Source organism: Camelus ferus, chromosome 1 (assembly GCF_009834535.1).
Source record: "Camelus ferus isolate YT-003-E chromosome 1, BCGSAC_Cfer_1.0, whole genome shotgun sequence".
NCBI classification, from domain to species: Eukaryota; Metazoa; Chordata; class Mammalia; order Artiodactyla; family Camelidae; genus Camelus; species Camelus ferus.
Window position 1 is genome coordinate 119,106,574 of NC_045696.1, and position 17,126 is coordinate 119,123,699.

At 49.1% G+C, this 17,126-nt stretch overlaps 1 protein-coding gene across 2 annotated transcripts in view; it reads left to right on the forward strand.

The window, feature by feature from the left end:
• Positions 1-1,148: 1,148 nt before the first annotated feature.
• RFTN1 (raftlin, lipid raft linker 1) overlaps positions 1,149-17,126 on the forward strand; it is a 177,807-nt gene continuing 161,829 nt past the window's right edge. The window contains exon 1 of one of the 2 annotated variants that reach the window (XM_032488952.1): positions 1,149-1,442. Coding sequence is in view for 1 of the 2 variants with exons in the window: in XM_032488943.1 (XP_032344834.1) it covers positions 1,643-1,799 (157 nt within the window). In the remaining variant the exon portion in view is untranslated. Of the gene's footprint in view, positions 1,443-1,486; positions 1,800-17,126 lie in introns of those variants that run through there. The other variant, XM_032488943.1, reaches the window with a different exon arrangement.

The window sequence follows — 17,126 nt, forward strand, 5'->3', positions numbered from 1 at the left end:
AATCTCCGAGAAGCTGTGGTTCCAGGAATTCCTGACAACAACACAGTGCTTCCTCACCCCCTGAGGGGCGTTATTAGTACCAGAGGGACAATATTAAAACACTCATGGGGCCTAAACCAGCTCTCCATCCTGTGGCTCCAATGCCTGAGGTCCCCTTTTTACCCAACCAGAAAATGTAGGTAATTGATTAGATTATGTCAGCTGTCTTGTTGTAGACCCCTTTTTAATAATAATAACAAGGATAACAGCTAAGTTATAGAGTGCTTTTCTAAACACTTGAAGTGTAAGACCCATGAGAAAATGCTATTTAACGAAGGAGGAAGCTAGCCCAGGGCAGTTAAGTCACTTAACCCAAGTCATGCAAAACACGGATGGAGGCCAGGAGGCCCACCTAGGGATTTGGCTCTGGGGTTCCCACTATTGACCCTTACACTGTAATTTTGCTTTGTTTAAAAAGCTCCAAGAAGAAAGACTTTTATAACGGGTTCACTGCCTCCCATTTTTCCTTCACTAACGCAGCCCTGGCCTGGCGCTTCATTTATATAACCGTCTCCTTGGGCAGCCGAAAGTTGCGAGGCCAAGATGGTTCCCCAGATCTTCTCAAACCTTCTGGGCGCCTGAAGTTGGTGGGGACAGTGGCATCATCCCCCTCCCTAAGCACTAACTCCCAGATAAAGTAGCCGCCTGGGGAGGGGCCCACCTGTGGAATAGGGAGGAGGAACGGTGCTCTCTTAATGATCCTCCCTCTCCTCCCCGCCCCCCCGCCATCAGCAGTTTGGTGGCAGTAGCCCTTCAGAACCCCAGCCCCAATTCTGAGGGGTCCCAGTCCCCCACGCGCGCTCCTGACGCGCACGCGTTCGGCTAGGAGGGGTGGAGAGGGTGGGTGGGTGAGCGAGCCTCTGACCTCCGCGCCAAAGGGCCGCCAGGGTCGCTGGCGGCGGGGGGCGGGGGCGGCGGGGGCGGCGGGGGCGGCGTGCGTAGCGCGCAGGTTGCGGGCCTCGTGGACGCGGCGGCGCGGAGGGAGCGCGGAGCGGGCGCGGGGCGGGCCGGCTGCTCAGGCGGCGGCTGTCAGGGGCCGCGCAGCTCCCCCGAAGATGCAGCGCAGCATATTTTGCACATGAGTTCAGAGGAAGAGGAAGTGTAGCCGGCGGACGCGCAGCGGCGACGGGGGCGCGTCGGGGCTGGAGCCGGAGCGCGCCGGGCTCAGGGCGCAGCGAGCGGGAGCGCGGTGGCCGCGGGCTCTTCGGAGGAACAGACGGACGCACGAGTCGCGGGAGGGACGGACCCACGAGCACGCCGCGCCGCCTCCCCGGTCCCCACCCACCGGCGCCCACGCCTTCCCCGCGCCGCCGCCTCTGCATGGCACAAACTTTCCTCCCGGGACGGAACACGCTGTCTCCGGGAGCCCGCGCCCGCGCCTTCTTCTCGGCTTGTCCAGAACGGTAGGTGCGCGCCTGCAGGACTGGGGCGGAGGCGGGCGCCGGCGGAGCGGGACCCCGGCGGGCAGGGGGAGCCCCACGGGGCGCCTCCCTGCAGGTTGCCGGGGCTCGGCGTGCTTCCCAGGCGCCGGGGCTGCCCGAGGGCCACCTTCCTCGGTCCCCCGCGCCCCCGGCCGGGATTGGATGTGGTCGGGCCCGGAGCCATGGGACGCAGGGGTCTTGGGCCAACTTTTTGGTTAAAAAAAATCATATCTGGCGCGCTATGGGGAGAGGCACCTCAGAGCAGTCTGTTGGGGATCGTGGATTCCTCATGCTCGAGGACGCCTAGGAAGGAAGCGGAGGGAAGCTCCGAGGCTACAGGTGGGTCTAGGACACTGCTGCCTGGGGTGCTCGGCAAAGGTCAGGCTGGCCGCGGAGTTCAGGTTCGGGAGGGCGCGAGGCTGGGGTGGGCTGGGGTGAGGTGGGGTGGAGACGCCTCCCGGCCCTTCCATGTGCGCCCTGGGACAGGGGCTTGTTCCCGGGGCAGTGGTACTGGATGGGCGGGAACAGACCTGCGGCGCGTTCAGAGGAAGCGCCAGGGCTACTGGACGCCCAGAGACTCGGGGCATGGGAAGTCCCCGGCCCTGAAAACGGGCATTTCCCTCTGTAGGGTTGTTGTTGTTGTTGTTGTTGTTGTTGTTGTTGTTGTTGTTGTTGTTGTTGTTGTTGTTTTCCCCCTCGTCCTCATCCACTTTCCTAGGCTCCAGGGTCAGGGCGGGGGTGGTGGTGGCGTTTCTTTCTGGAAGCCTGGTGGCCCGCCATGCACAGCCCCCTCCTGGGCCAGGGCTGTGCCCTTGACCTAGAGTGTCTTTGGTAGCGAGAACCGCGAGAACGGCTTGGAGGCCAAGGTGCACTCCTTGGGCACGCTGCCTCCCTGTTGATTGCTGCCCTGTGCGTTGTGGCTGATCCCAGGCACCCTCGATGGTGTCTGTGAGTTCCTTAGGGGGCTTCAAACAAACAAAAAGTATTAAACAAAAAAATAAGTCTGACACCAATCCCTGCATTTGAGTGGCTGCCCCGGTTCCCAGCAACAGTCTCTTCTTGTAATTAGTACAGCTGTTTTCAGATGCTGGGTGCAGTCCTGCCAGGAGTCTTCCAGTCCCTGCTATCCTGTGTCATCTCAGGATAAGTGAGGCCCTGCCAGGCGGAAGGACAGGCGTAATGTGAGCGACCTTTGGGCCTGTGGGTGGGGCGTGCCCTACACCCCACGTGTCCCCTGGCGGCAGGGATTCCTAATTTGTCCCTCTGAACAGCTGAATTCCCCACCAAGTTCAAGTGACCCCAGATGTCACCATCCCACAGAAGGGTTAAGCAGCAGGCTGTTTGGGGCTCTTTGCTGCGTGTGTGCTAACCTCAGTGAAATCACTTTAACCTCGGATGGAGCTCTGCCTCCTCTTCTGCCTTTGGTGGGGTTTCTGGCCAGAGAGCTGGGACGTCATTCACTGGCTGCGTTTTGTATAGCAAGTCACTGGGTTGGTTTCTCTTTTGTTTGTCTTTTGGCTGCATGGACATGGGGCAGATGGAAGTGGGGTGCAGTGAGCTAATAGATTTGGTGCAAGAATTGAAAGGGAATAAATTGGGGGTACAAGTCAGTGAGTTCTTTTTCTCCCTCTTAAGCAGGAATTTTTGGCTTCCGTTCAAATAATTGCTTTGTCTGTAGGGAAGCAGGCAGAAAATCTTTGGCATGAGTGATGGGAGTTCCTGTAAAGCCACTTGTGTTCTTCCAGTCCTAACTTTTAAACAGAATTGAAATTAAAGGAACCCATGTCTTGGTGGTCATTGGTGTCTTGCTCAATTGCTAAGTTGGTGGGCTGAGGAGAGGGCACTGGAACGCTTTTCCCTGCCCATCTTGTTTTAAAAAATACAGAAAAGTGGCGAGAACATTGACCACCCAAATACCCATATCTAGACTCTGTGATTTTCCAGTATTGGCTTTATTATACACCTGACCATTATTGTTTTATGTATTTTAAATTAAAATACAGACATTGGTCCAGATCACTTCGAAACATTTCAGCACACATTTTATTATTCAATCTATGCACATGATTTTCCTAAGGTAAAATTTATACATAGGGTGAATTTATATATACATACATATATGCATATGGTGAAATGTGCAAACCTTGAGAGTAACATTTGCATAATGTTTTGACAGACGCGTGCACCTGTGTAACCTCAGTATCAAGATAGAGAATGTAGCTGTCACCCCCAGAAAGTTCCTTCACCCCCATTCCCAGTCAGTCCCTGCCCCGACCCCTTATGTGGCAACCGGCTGCTTTGGTTGTTTCTCACTCCAAGTTCGTTTAGACTGGTCTTGAACTTCCTAGAGATTTATCCATGTTTTAAGTACCAGTCATTTGGTCTTTTTTTTTTTTTTTTTTCAATTGCTAGGTTATATTCCAGGCTAGGTCTCTACCACATTGTGTTTTTGCATTCCCCTGTTGATGGACATGTGAGTTATTCTCAGGTTTGGGGGTAGGGGACTGTGAATGAAGCTGTGATGAATATTTGTGTACAAGTCTTTCTGGGGATATACGCTGTCCCGTCTCGTGGGTGAATGGAGTGGGGTTGCTGGGGCATAAGAAAGATGTATGTACACCTTATAAGAAACTGTTAGACCTTTTTCCCAGCATGGTTGTACCATTTTGCACTCCCACCAGCAAAGAAGCCAAATGTGAGATTCCAGATACGACCACTGATTTTCCTCTCCCAAAGTCAGGAGCGTGGTCGACCAGTGTTCTTCCGGGGCCAGAGGGGGCCAGAAATTGGGACCACCCATAAACCATCTGAATCACGTTGTTTCCATAGGTGGAGGAGCTGAGAGAGGTCCCTGACTCTTCCAGGAAATGGGTTTACTCTTAAATTATTGCAGACAATCAGACAAATATTTTATTTTTAGAGATCTTCAGAGAAGGGAATTCCACAGGGGAACATACCCTTGATTATGAAAGAAGATTGAGTGCTTTCTATATAAAGAAAAATAACCCTCAAGAAGTTCCACGAAACTTCTGCTTCAAAAGTCCTGGGGGATTTTTGGCCTGTTGGTCTGGTTTCTGTGAACCTGGTGGAGATTCCTGTTGGATCTCACCGGCCTGTGCAGCTGGTTGTTGAAAGTGGTGATGTCTGCTTTGGGAGGTAGATCAGAGTTGAGGTTTTTGAAGGCTCTAAGAACAGCTCTCCTGTCCAAGTGTTTTGGCCTGTCAACACCCCCTTATTGTCCTGGCAGAGAACATGGGCTGTTCCCCCTGGGGTCCCCTTACACCTTAGTCCCTGTCAGTGGACCAGTAGCCAGACCTGGTTTGGCTGATCCAGGAAACAGGAATTGAGCCTCCTGCCTGATTGGGTCCCCAGGATGAAGTTTTTGCATCTCGCCGGTGGGTCTCAGTGGGGTCAGATGACAAATAGGACTGAGTCCTAAGACACTGGGCTGTGTGTGGGGGACTGTTCTCCTCATCCGACAGCCTAGTACGGCGCCTGCCACAGAGCAGGGGCCCCGAATGAGTCCTGCGACTCTCAGTACCCCTCTGGGTGACTGCCTCTCAGGAGGGGGACAGGGAGGGCTGAGATGTCAGGACCCCAAGACATATTTTACTGTGGCCTGGGAAAGAGGTCCAAAGTGTTAGGAAAACTGTGCCAACTGTGAACTTTCATTCTAGTAGCACCGTTCTTATTTTATTACAGATTTTACTGTTGTTCTTAGCAAAATAATAATCATAGCTACTCCCTTGCCAAGTGCCCACTCCTCACCAGGCACTGTCAAGCACGTTGCGTGAAGTTCCTGAGTGTTGTCCTTGTGAAAGGCGGATACTGTTATTATATGCATTTTGGCCTTAAGGAAACTGACACTTAGCAAGGTTAAGTAACTTGCCCTGAGTTCACATTTTCATGTTTCCTAGACATTAAGGGAAGAGATTGGGATGTTCTGGTTTTGCAAATGCAGATTCCATCTGCAAGCACAGATTTCCAGATGCATGAAGCCATCGTAGAATAGAAGTGTCAACTGGAGAGGTGGAACAGAGTTGCAAGAAATGGCACCCTGCAATCACTCTCTTTTTTAATTTAATAAAAAGTTTCTTTTTTTTGTTTATTGAAGTGTAGTTGATTTACAATGTTAGTTTCTGGTGTACAGCATAGTGATTCAGTTTTTTATACATATATATATATATTCTTTTTCATAATAGGTTATTATAGGATATTGAAAAGAGCTTCCTGTGCTGTACAGTAGGACCATGTTGTTCATCTACTTTATACATGGTAGTTTGTATCTGCTGATCCCAAACTCCTTCTAATTTATCCCTTCACTTTGGTAGCCGTACTTTTGTTTTCTATGTTTGAGCCTGTTTCTGGCTTGTAAATAAATTTATTTGTATATATATTTTTTTAGATTCCGCATATAAGTGATATCATGTATGATATTTGCATTTCTCCCTTTGACTTACTTCACTTAGTATGACGATCTCTAGGTCCATCCTTGTTGCTGCATATGGCATTACTTTATTGTTTTTTATGGCTGAGTAGTATTCCATTGTATAAATATACCTCAGCTTCTTTATCCAGTCATCTGTTGGTAGACACTTAGGTTGCTTCCATGTCTTGGCTATTGTAAATAGTGCTGCTGTGAACATTGGGGTGCATGTATCTTTTTGAATTGGAGTTTTCCTCTTTTGCAGAAATACGCACAGTAGTGGGATTGCTGGGTTAAGTTTTTGGTCTTTTAAGGAATCTCCATGTTGTTTTCCATAGTGGCTGCACCAATTTACAATCATACCAGCAGTGTTAGGAGGGTTCCCTTTTCTCCACACCCTCTCCAGTATTTATCATTTGTGGACTTTTATTAAAAGATGGCCATTCTGACTGGTGTCAGGTGATGCCTCATTGTAGTTTTGATTTGCATTTCTCTGATAATTAGCGGTATTGAGCATCTTTTCATGTGCTTATCGGCTGTATGTCTTCTTTGGAGAAATGCCTGTTTAGGTCTTCTGCCCATTTTTTCACTGGGTGGTTTGCTTTTTTGTTATTGAGTTGTATGAGCTGTTTGTGTATTTGGAATCACTTTCTTAAGTCTTTTTTCTTTTTCATTTTGTTTTAAGCTTTCTGAGATCTGAGGCCTAGACAGAGGTATGCATTTTGGTGACAACTTAAGATGTTATTGGTTGATGATGATTGTCATTTTATTGTAGGGAAAGAAAGACATTGCCAGCTGTTTGGTTTGAGTGTCTGTCTCTGAGCTGTCCAGTACAGTAGCCAGCTACATGTAGCTATTTACATTTAAGTATGAATGAATTAAAATGAAATAAAGTAAAAAATTTTGTTCCACAGTCTCACTGACCACCTTTCAGGGGCTCTAAGGCCACATGGGGCTGTTGGCTGCCGAGTTGGGCAGGACAGATGTACATTATTTTCATCCTCGCTGGAAATTCTGTTTGATGGTGTTACTCGACAGTAAGCACATCTCTTTTTCCCTTCAGCTTAAGAATTGGCAACGCTCTTGGCTATTTTTCACTGACAAAGAGATAAATGTAGCCAGACATTTCTTTTATGTTTACCTTTTAAAGGTGTGTGTGTCTTTGTGTGTGTGTGTGTGTGTGTGTGTGTGTGTGTGATTTTTTTCCCTCCCATTCACATTCAGGTTTTGACATCAGTTTGAGTTTCCCTTTTTTCCTGGGCCCCCAGAGGGGCTTTCGTTATCATCACCGTGTATTTTACCAAGATGCTTTCTCTGAAAAGATCGGTACGCTGGCAAGCTCTGGCCACGGCTTGAGTCCTGTTAATTCCTCGCTCTCCAAATAAGAATTCTGTTCAGCTTTTAAATATGCATCTGTGGGACTTACTCCCTACCTGGGTGGAATTGAGGAAGAAAAATCGCTCTCAGCGGGGCCAGAACCAAAGAGCTAGAAAATCAGGTTGCATTGTATGCGTGATGGCTACCTGCCAAGACTGAGGTGGAGGAGACACCGTCTGGGGCACCTGCGAGCTGGTTGGGCGTTTTCCTGGGTCTGGCCTGTCTCCGTGGGTTGGGGGTGCTGGAGGGCCCGCAGCATCATGCCTGGTGGTGAATGGTGGTGGGGAGGGTGCTCGGCTCTCCCCTCCTCCGCGGTGTCCACCACTTAGGGTCGGTTCAGAGGAGAGGGACCCCCAGACCCATCAGGGCTGGGGAGTCAGCATCAGCTCTGTTTGCCCAGCATGTTTGAGACTCATCAACTCTTATGTTACTTTATGAGGCTGTATTGGCTGTTTCCACACTTTTTCAAGCAGCAAGCCGGCTGCACATCACTGACAATTTGGTTTGGCTTTTACAACTGAAATATCCTGTTGGCCCATCCAGATGCCCCTGGATGGACGGCATTTATTCTTTGCAGAGGATCATCAGTTTCTGTTCGTGTGTTTGTGTGTGTGAACTCCCTACTTAGTGTTTCACCCCGAGGAAGTACTGCTGGGGAAGCCTTCAAGTTTTGTGGAAGAACTCCCAAATTCCCCAGATTTGGAGAAATGTTTATAATAGACCTTATCCATGAAGTCGAATGAGAAGAGATCAGGTGCATCGCAGACTCTGGTTGATGGAACACAACCGTATCAGCTGTAACCGAATTTCAGAAATACAGAGTACAGGACATCAGACTCTTCATGTAAATACTTCCTTAATTTAGAGAGGTCTTTCGGGACTTCTCCAGTGTCTTGGGACACTTTATGAGCACCGTTCAGTGTGGTGTAATGATGTCAGGTTGACAGGAGTCTTTATACTGGAGAACAAGTCACACTAGTGCTGGTGCTGACAACAGTTAACACGTAGGCAGCTTTCTCTGGGTGCCTGGGCTCTTCCAAGCCCTGCCCAGTAGTCACGTATTTAGTCCTCCCCCTACAGGTGGGTTCTGCGGTTATCCCCATTTCAGAGTTGAGAACCCTGAGGCTAAGTGGCTTCCTGGTGGTCACTCAGCTAGTGGTCCGGCTTGAGAGCCGTATGCTATGCTGTGCTGTTAGGAGGGTGAACTTGAGGGTGACAGGCTAATATTCCATCCAGAAACGTCCCGGATGATAGGCACCTGTCGTACTCCCGAAGAATGTTGATGGAGGAGGTACTTATTGTCCATTGTTGGGGCAGGGCATCGGGATAGCTGCTGTTGGGGACAAAAGAGATGTGGCTGCCTTCGAGAAGTTTGCTGTCCCTGGGAGGACGAGGCCATCCCCAAAGCCCCAGGGCTCTCCCCTGAACTCAGGACTGGTCCACACCACCTCCACCTGGACGGAGTTAACACATCCAAAGCAAACTTCCGTCTCTCCTTGTCCAGCTGCCCCTCCCAGGGCCGCCCCAGCCTCCCAGGTCACAGACCCTAGAAGCGTCTAGGGTGCTCTCTTTTTCTCATGACCTGTTTCCAAACCACCAGTCCATCCCACTGCCTGCCTTCAAAACGTATCCAGAATTCAGCTGCGGCGCCCCCCTCATCACCATCTGGTTTCCCTTTTCCCAGGGTCAGAGTGATTATGTCTTCCCTGAGCTGGAAACCACCTGAGGGCTCCCATCTCACTTGGGACAAAGCCAGAATCCTGACCACGGCTGCCCGGCCCCACCTACCTGGGCGGCTCCGGGACATTCCGGCTGTTTGCACCTGCGGCCACCATGCCAGTGGCACCTGCCCCCTTGTTGCTCTGTCACCTTCCTTGGGATCTTGCTCACTGTCACCTTCCAGGGGAATTCTGCCCTGAGGGCTCTTTAAAATTGCGCCTCCTCCCCTGTACTTGCGATCCCTCTTCCCTGCCTCACGTGTCTTTACGTGATGTGCTTTTAAGATGAAAACTTCATTCATTATTTTTAATGTGTCTAGTATCTGTTTCTCTGCTCCTGAAATTAAGGTCCGTGAGGGCGGGGCTGTTCTTGTTCTGTTTTGTTTTGTGTCCCCTGGTTCACTTTGGTGCCCCAGCAGTTGGACATGTGCTGAGGGAGGACGTGATGGTTAATTGTACGTATCAGGTTGGCTAGGCGGCGGTTTCTGCTCAAATGGCAGTCAGTGGAAGTGATGCTGCGGGGGATTTTGAAAGATGTGATTAACGTTTGAATTCGTAAAGCAGGTCACCCTTCGTAATATGAGTGGACTTCGTCCAGCCAGTCCGAGGACTTAGGAGAAAGGACTGCGGTCTCCCGAGGAGTAAGGAGGGATTTCTGCCTCTAGGCAGCCCTGGGACTCGGGTCTGCCATCACCACTTCCCTGGGTTTTTGGGCTGCTAGTCGGCCCTGTAGATTTTGGACTGGCCAGCTGCCAAGCCCAAAAACAAGTCCTTTAAACAAATCTGCCCTGACTTCCCTCTCCATAGATCTCTGTAGATTTCTTCTCACACACACACACGCGCACGTGCGCGCTATCCTCCTGGTTCTGTGTCTCTGACCTGAGTACAAAAGGTGGAGATGGCAGGGAAAGGGGTGTCAGGCTGGGGGTCAAGTGGAGGTAAAGGAAGGGTGTCTGGAAGCCTGCTGTGTAGGCAGGACAGCACTGGCTCAGCCCAGCCCGGTTCCAGGGTACGTGCAGGGAGCAGAGGCTGCAGGGCTGGGAAGGAGGGAGGGTGGGTGAGGTCCAGGCTGAGGACTCCAAGCTGGGCAGCAGGTGTGATTTCTGCTCTTTGAGCCACTTGTGTGTGCAGAATGGTGGACCTGGCAAACACTGATGCTAGGCATCAGGTGGATGAGAGACCAGGGGAGCCGGGGGAGAGGAAGGCTGCCGACAGTCCGGAGGAGGCAGTGGCGGGATGGGAAGTGTCCCCAGCGCTTGGCACCCCGCTAGCTGCAAGGGTGAGAATGGTGGCAGGAGGAGGCTGATACCTGGCGTCTGGAGCCTGGATGAGATCGAGGGCAGTGGTACCATCCGCAGAAACCCAGGAGGAAGGACAGGCTTTAGGGCAGGATGTTGCGTTCTCTTTGGGGTGTATTCATCCAGACGTGCCGGGAAAGTTCCAAGTGAAGATGCTGAAATGGGTCTGTGAGCATGTTCTGTGAGAGTCAGAGAGAAGTCAGGCTAGGAGGGGTTCTGATAGCAAAGGAGGAGATGATGCAATTGTGTGACGTTTTTGAGCCATGACACAGCGAGTCCCTATATGGGAGGTTCCCAAACTGCACAGGGCGCTACGGCAAGGGATGGTTTAGGTTTTAGAGGGAAGCATGGTGATACTTGCCATGTTGGACACCACACTCACAGCCAGCCCAAGGGAGTGCACACATCCACGTCAGAGGGCCCCGCCTTCCTTGCGATGACTTCATAGCTTTGCAAGGCTGGATGTTGGGTGGTCGCTAAGGAAATGACTGCAGAACAGGAAGTGAGGCTGGTGGTGTCCAATGGGATTCCCAGCTCTGAGATGTTGCCTGGTGCCAAACAGATGCGCACAGCCCATTAGTAATTATGGGAACTTAAGGGTGAAGAGAGAAGAGGCTTTTTTTCTTTCACCTTGTGTATTCTGTTCTTTCAAAAGGCTACTGAGTTGTTTGGACCTGACTACTTAATAAAGTGAACTGGAGAAAAATTGTGCTCTACACTGGAATTTGACGCAGCATTGTAAAATGACTATTACTCAATGAAAAAAAGTGAAAAAAATTACATAAAAGCAAATTCCAGACACCAAAAAAAAAAAAAGCAAGTGAACTGGAGATGTGGATTTTAGCCTGGGGATGCTGTGAACTGGGGATGTCATGACCTGGAAATCTCGGAAGCTTCACCCGGAATTGTTCTCGGTGTTACGTGTACCTTGTATAAGAGTAAGAACAGAGACAGAAGATCTGGGACAAAGGGAGGCACATGAGGGCTGCATCCCAAAAGTCATATTTCTTCAAAAATAAAAAGTGTGAGCAAATAAAATTTGTTCAGTCAGGGTACTGGGTACATAGATGTCTCATTTTCTCTCCTTATTCATATGTCTGGCATGGTTTATAGTGAAAGTAATTTTAAGAGAGCAGGACAGGAAGCTGGGGTAGAATTTAGGGGTGCGCTTGTGTTTGCGAGGGCAGCAGAGAGCCTGGGAAGGGAGAGTGTCAGGTCCGGAGAGATTCATAGGTGGGGGTGGGACCACAGGGGTGAGCGAGGCCACGTTCTTCTAGACTGTGCTTCTCAGCCCCAGCTCAGCAGCTTAAGAGAGACCCCAGGCCTCTGGGGCCTGGGTGTTAGGAGATCGGAGAGGGTCAGGAGTTGGAAAAGACGGGGTTTGCTCTGAGAGCGTTGAGTCTCCGCCTGGCATGTCAGTGAGAAACACTTAGGGCGATCTTAAAAGAATGATGCTTGGGCCCCACCCCCAAATGCCTGGGCATCAGGACGTCGAAACATCTCTCCCGTGATTGCAGCGTGCATCCAGGGTAGGGAACAGCCCAGCCCAGGGCTGCTCCAGCTTTCCTGTGATTCGGACTTGAGTGAGTCACGTGTGGAAATGCGGATTCAGTGGTGCCAGGGCTGTTGGTCTGAGGACCACACTCTGAGTAGCAGGTTCTTCTGGGCGGGGGGTGGGGTGCGGGCTCTTTTGAGTTAAGGGTGGTCGTGATAGAGGCTGGCTGGAGAGAAAGTCTGGATCAGATGCCACCGAGACGTGGGGTGGGGTGGGGAGGGGTGGTAAGCAGGTGTTTTCTTTTGATAATGTAAAGACCCCTTGTTTGCCTTAGCTTTATTTTATTTTATTTTTTAACCCCTGTATTGTGGTATGGTTCCTGTACAGTAAACTACACATATTTCAGATGTCTACTTTGATGAATTTTGATAGCTGTAAATGCCCACGAAACCACCACCACAATCAAGACAGCTAACATTTCCATCATTCCCCAAGAGGTGCAATTTTCGATTTCCCAATTTATCCCTTTCTATCCCCTTTCACCCTGGTAACCATAAGTTTGTTCTCTATGTCTGTGAAAACAAAATACACATTCTTCCCACGTACCTTATCTTTTGCCGTGTGACACGTGGCTCCCAGACTTAGCCGCCGAAAACAGTCATAGACATTTATTCTCTCCCACGGTTTCTGTGAGCTAGAAATCCAGCAGCAGCTGAGCTGGGTGGTTCTGACCCAGGGTCTCTCTTGAGATTGCGATCAGGATGCAGGCCAGGCTGAAAGCTTTTCCTGGAGCCGGAGGGTCTGCTCCCACCTGGGTGTGGAGTTGGTCGTGGCTGTTGGGTGGAGGCCTCTCTGTGTATCAACCTCTGTGGGGTTGATACAGCGTCCTCACAACACGGGGGCTGGCTCCCCCCAGAGTGAGTGAGCCGAGACAGAGCAGGGTGGGGCCCATGGCACCTCCTGCAGCTTCGCCTCGGAAATCACGCTGATCCATCACCACATCCTCCTGGCTACACAGATCAGCCCTGTTCAGTGAGGAGGGGCCCACGGGTGCACACCAGGAGGGTTAGCCAGGGCCCTCTTGGAGGCTGGCTGTGATACATCTTGTGGTCTTCAGCTGGAAAAGTAAAGTAATGCACATGCAGCACAGAAAACTTGAAATATAGAGAAAACCATAAAGAAAACGCTACCCATGACCTCACGGCCCGGAGGAAAGTTCTGTGAACGCTGTGGTCTCTGTCTTGCCAGCTAACGAAAGAACGTGGATTTTGATGTACTGATACACACATAGGCACTTTTTAAAAAGTGGCACCGTGAAATAATCCCATTTCATGTAGATTGTCCTCTTCCTGGTGTGGAATAGGAACACTTCCAAGGGGTCAGTTTTAGTTTTCCTGGGACTTCTGTCTTAGATGGTTTGTAGGATGTCAAGATTTGACGCCTTCTGAAAGGTTGATTGGATTTTTGGGTTTTATTTACATTTCTGGGTGGAGAGAGATGTTCTTATCATGTAAAAACTTTTTTTTTTTTTAATGGAGGTACTGGGGATTGAACCTAGGACCTCGTGCATGCTAAGCATGCAGTCTACCACTGAGCTACATCCTTGACTCTGTGGAAGCTTCTTGATTTGAATCACCAGTGCTTACTTTGAGTGCCTGAATGATGCAGTAAACACACTTACATCTTCACAGGTGGGATTTGAGTGTAGAAATAAAGGATAAGTGTAGCACCTGATCCAGCATTGTTGCATATCATTGCCCCACCTCTGGCTGCTTGTCTGGAGCTGTTGGCAGTTAAAATTAGCTTTACCGTCACCCTCAGATTAGCAGCTAGTGTGGTGAGTGAGGGCTCACTCTTAATGAAACTAATTTGTATTTGAAAATATAACTACTTTTATTGCCCCCATTATTTAAATACGTGCTTGCTCACTGATGATAAAAAAGAACCTTTAAACTGAGGGATTTTTTTTTTTTAAACCCTAGCTGAAAAAAAAAAAATCTTTTAAGGGTGTAAGCCTTTTTTGAAGTGGTTTTTTAGGATTTTATGGGCATCTTGGGAAATATTTTAAAAACAAATTAGAAATACTTTGAAAATCAAAAGGTGAACATTTCAACATTTAAAGTGGCCCATGGCATTGAGCCCTATTGCTGATCAACCTTTTCTGGAGCCAAGTCTAGGGCAATGAGCCCTGTTTTCCATGATGGAGATTTCCTGTGCGTGTCCTGCGCTCTGCTCAGACTTCTACAACAGCCAGTCTCACTGCCCCGTGTGTATCTGTTCAGTGTCACCTGTGAGCTCCTTGAGGGGAGAGCCGAGTCTTTCCACTTACATATTTCCTAACTGAGGGCGTGACTCAAATCAGACCTTAATAAATGTGCGTTGGATGAGTGACTGTGAGATCTTGGAGCATACAGTCCTTCTCCGTGGAACTGACGGTGGCTGCATGAATTGGCCCCACCTTCTACCAAAGATACGCCTCCTTCCAGGTTTGATTCAGCAAGAATTGATTTTCCAGAATGTCATCGCTGAAGGATCTTTACTTACGGGGCATTTGCAATGTCTAGTGTCCTCTCCGTGTAGTTGGGCCTCAGACCCTTCCAGTGGTTTCCTTATTTTCCTCCCTAATCAGCCTCCAGTTCCTAATTACTTTTAACCAGTTTCTGCTCGAGAACTATAAGTATATTTCTTGGTCTCTTCTCCCACTGTCTCACCCTAGGAATGGGGAAAGGACTCCTTTCTTTCTTCTGCCTTTGAAGACCTCTTGGATGATTTTTCTTGATGCCTTGATGCTAGAGAGACCCAAACGCATGGGTGCAGGGATGTCCTTTGGGACGATAAAGACAGAAAAAGAAGTGGGGGAAGGTATAGCTCAAGTGGTAGAGCGAATGGTTAGCATGCACAAGGTCCTGGGTTCAACCCCCAGGACCTCCTCTAAAAAATAAATAAGTAAACCTAATTTATTACCCTCCAAAAAGACATAAAAAGAGGAAAAACATCCTGTATGACTGTAAAATAATCAAAGCTGATTGAGCAGTGAAGTCACGCGTAAAAAAGGTCACCTGGTTTACTTTAGGTGTCAATGTCAAGTGACCGTAGGAATTTGGAGGGGCAGAGCTCTAGGGGTTGGATGGACCATAGAGAAGTAGTGGGAAAATATCATCGCACACGGGTGATTTTTAGCAAGTGTTCTTTACAAAACAGACAGTCACAACAAAAGGAAAAGTAGCCAGGAGCAGTACCACTGGTCATGACCCCACCAGGGACCTAATGCCCCAGGGTGAGCAGGTGCAGAGGGGCTCTAACCCCAGGGCTCTCAGAGGGTCTCACCTTCCACCAGGCTTCTCCCAGGCCAGCGTCTGGACACCTGAGTGGGTCATTCATGAGGAGGACCTGCACTTACTGTCCAACTCAGCAATCCCACTCCTGGGTGTTACCCCAGAGAAATGAAAACTTATGTCTGCATAAAAATCTGCATGTGTATAAACATACCACTGCTTCTTTATCCAGTCATCTGTCTATGGACATTTAGGTTGTTTCCACGTCTTGGCTATTGTAATAGTGCTGCTGTGAACATTGGGGTATATTATTATATTTAGTTGTGGTCTATGTATACAGTGGAATACTACTCAGCCATAAAAAAGAATGAAATAATGCTATTTGCAGCAACATGGATGGACCTGGAGATCATCATTCTAAGTTAAGTAAGCCAGAAAGAGAAAGAAAAATACCATATGATAGCACTCATATGTGGAATGTAAAAAAAAGTTAAAAGGACACAAATGAACTTATTTACAAAACAGAAACAGACTCATAGACATAGAAAACAAACTATAGTTACCAGAAGGGGAAAGGGGTGGGGAGGGATAAATTGGGCGTTTGAGATTTGCAGATACTAACTACTATATATAAAATAGATAAACAAAAACGTCCTACATATATATATATATGTAGCACAGGGAACTATATCCAATATTCCTGTAGTAACCTATAATGAAAGAGAATATGAAAAGGAATATATGTATGTATACGGATGACTGAAACATGATGGCCGTGAACAGGAAATTGATACAACATTTTAAACTGACTATACTTCAATTAAAAAAAAAAGAATTTATTTAAGAAAAATCCTCACATGAATGTTTATAGCCACTTTATTCAGAATTAACCTAAACTGGAAACATCTCAGATGTCGTCCAAGGGTGAACGGCTGAAGCAGGCCCCTGACTGCAGGCTGGTGCCTGGCCGGGGAGGCAGCTGGCCGTGGTCATTTGGAGCAAACTCGGGGTGTAGATTAGCTATTATTACATGACCAGTCACACCAAAATGAGAGGCTGAAAACAGTAACAATGGCGTCTTCTGCTCCAGAGTCTGCCGTCTTGGCGGGTCTGGTGGAAACAGCTTGTCTCTGCTGCCACACATGATGTCAGCGGCTTGCCGGAGGCGGAGGTTTGACTTCCAAGACGGCTCACTGGCCCGATGGCTGGCAGCTTGGTGCTGGCTGTCCATTCCTCCCCACATGGCCTCTCCTTGGGGCTACTTGGGCTTCCTCATGGCATGGTGGCTGGGTTCCAAGAGCAGCTGTCCCAAGAGTTGGGCAGTGGATGCTCCCAGCTTCTCAAGGCTGGGGTCCAGAAACTGGCACTGCATCATTCCAACACTTTCTGTTGCAAGCAGTCAAGGAGCCCAGATTCAGGGGAGGTGACGCAGACCCCCACCTCTCGATGGAAGGAGTGTTACCTTTGAGAGCCATATTAAAAAAAAACCCATCATGCTTACCATTTACCTTCTGCCCTACTAGAGACCTCGACTCCGCTGAGACACGCACTGAATGTCTGCGATAAGGATGTGCAGCCTCGCTGGGCACCATCGGCCTGCATCGGGCGAGACTGTGCCTTCCCTCTTCCCTCTGCCTCCACCTCTCACTGCCCTCGGAGGCCCAGCCCCAGCCCTGGCCCCCACTTCTTGTGGGATTCTAACATGAGTGGGGGTTGGGAACCTCAAAGCATCAATAGTGAAGTTTACAAAATGTACAACATCCTGGAAGGCACTGTTGTATCTTTGTTTTCCTTTTCCTAAGCTAGATTTACTGACTTGTTTGAGCGTAGTAGGGACTACAGTAGATATTTTTCAAGTGATGTAGAAGTCTTTCCTGTTTTGACAGGGGTGGGGTTGGTGGAAGAGTGCAGGAGGGAACCAGGAGGGACACGGGTGTGCCTGTAGCAAGCAAGGTAGGGCCCTTGCATGAATGAGTAAGAGGAACACATTCACACTAAGCTTTGGGTGGCTAGTGATGACTCTGCATGTCTCTCTTCCCAGAGGAACTGTGTTTTAGATGCATTTACTTAACCAGAG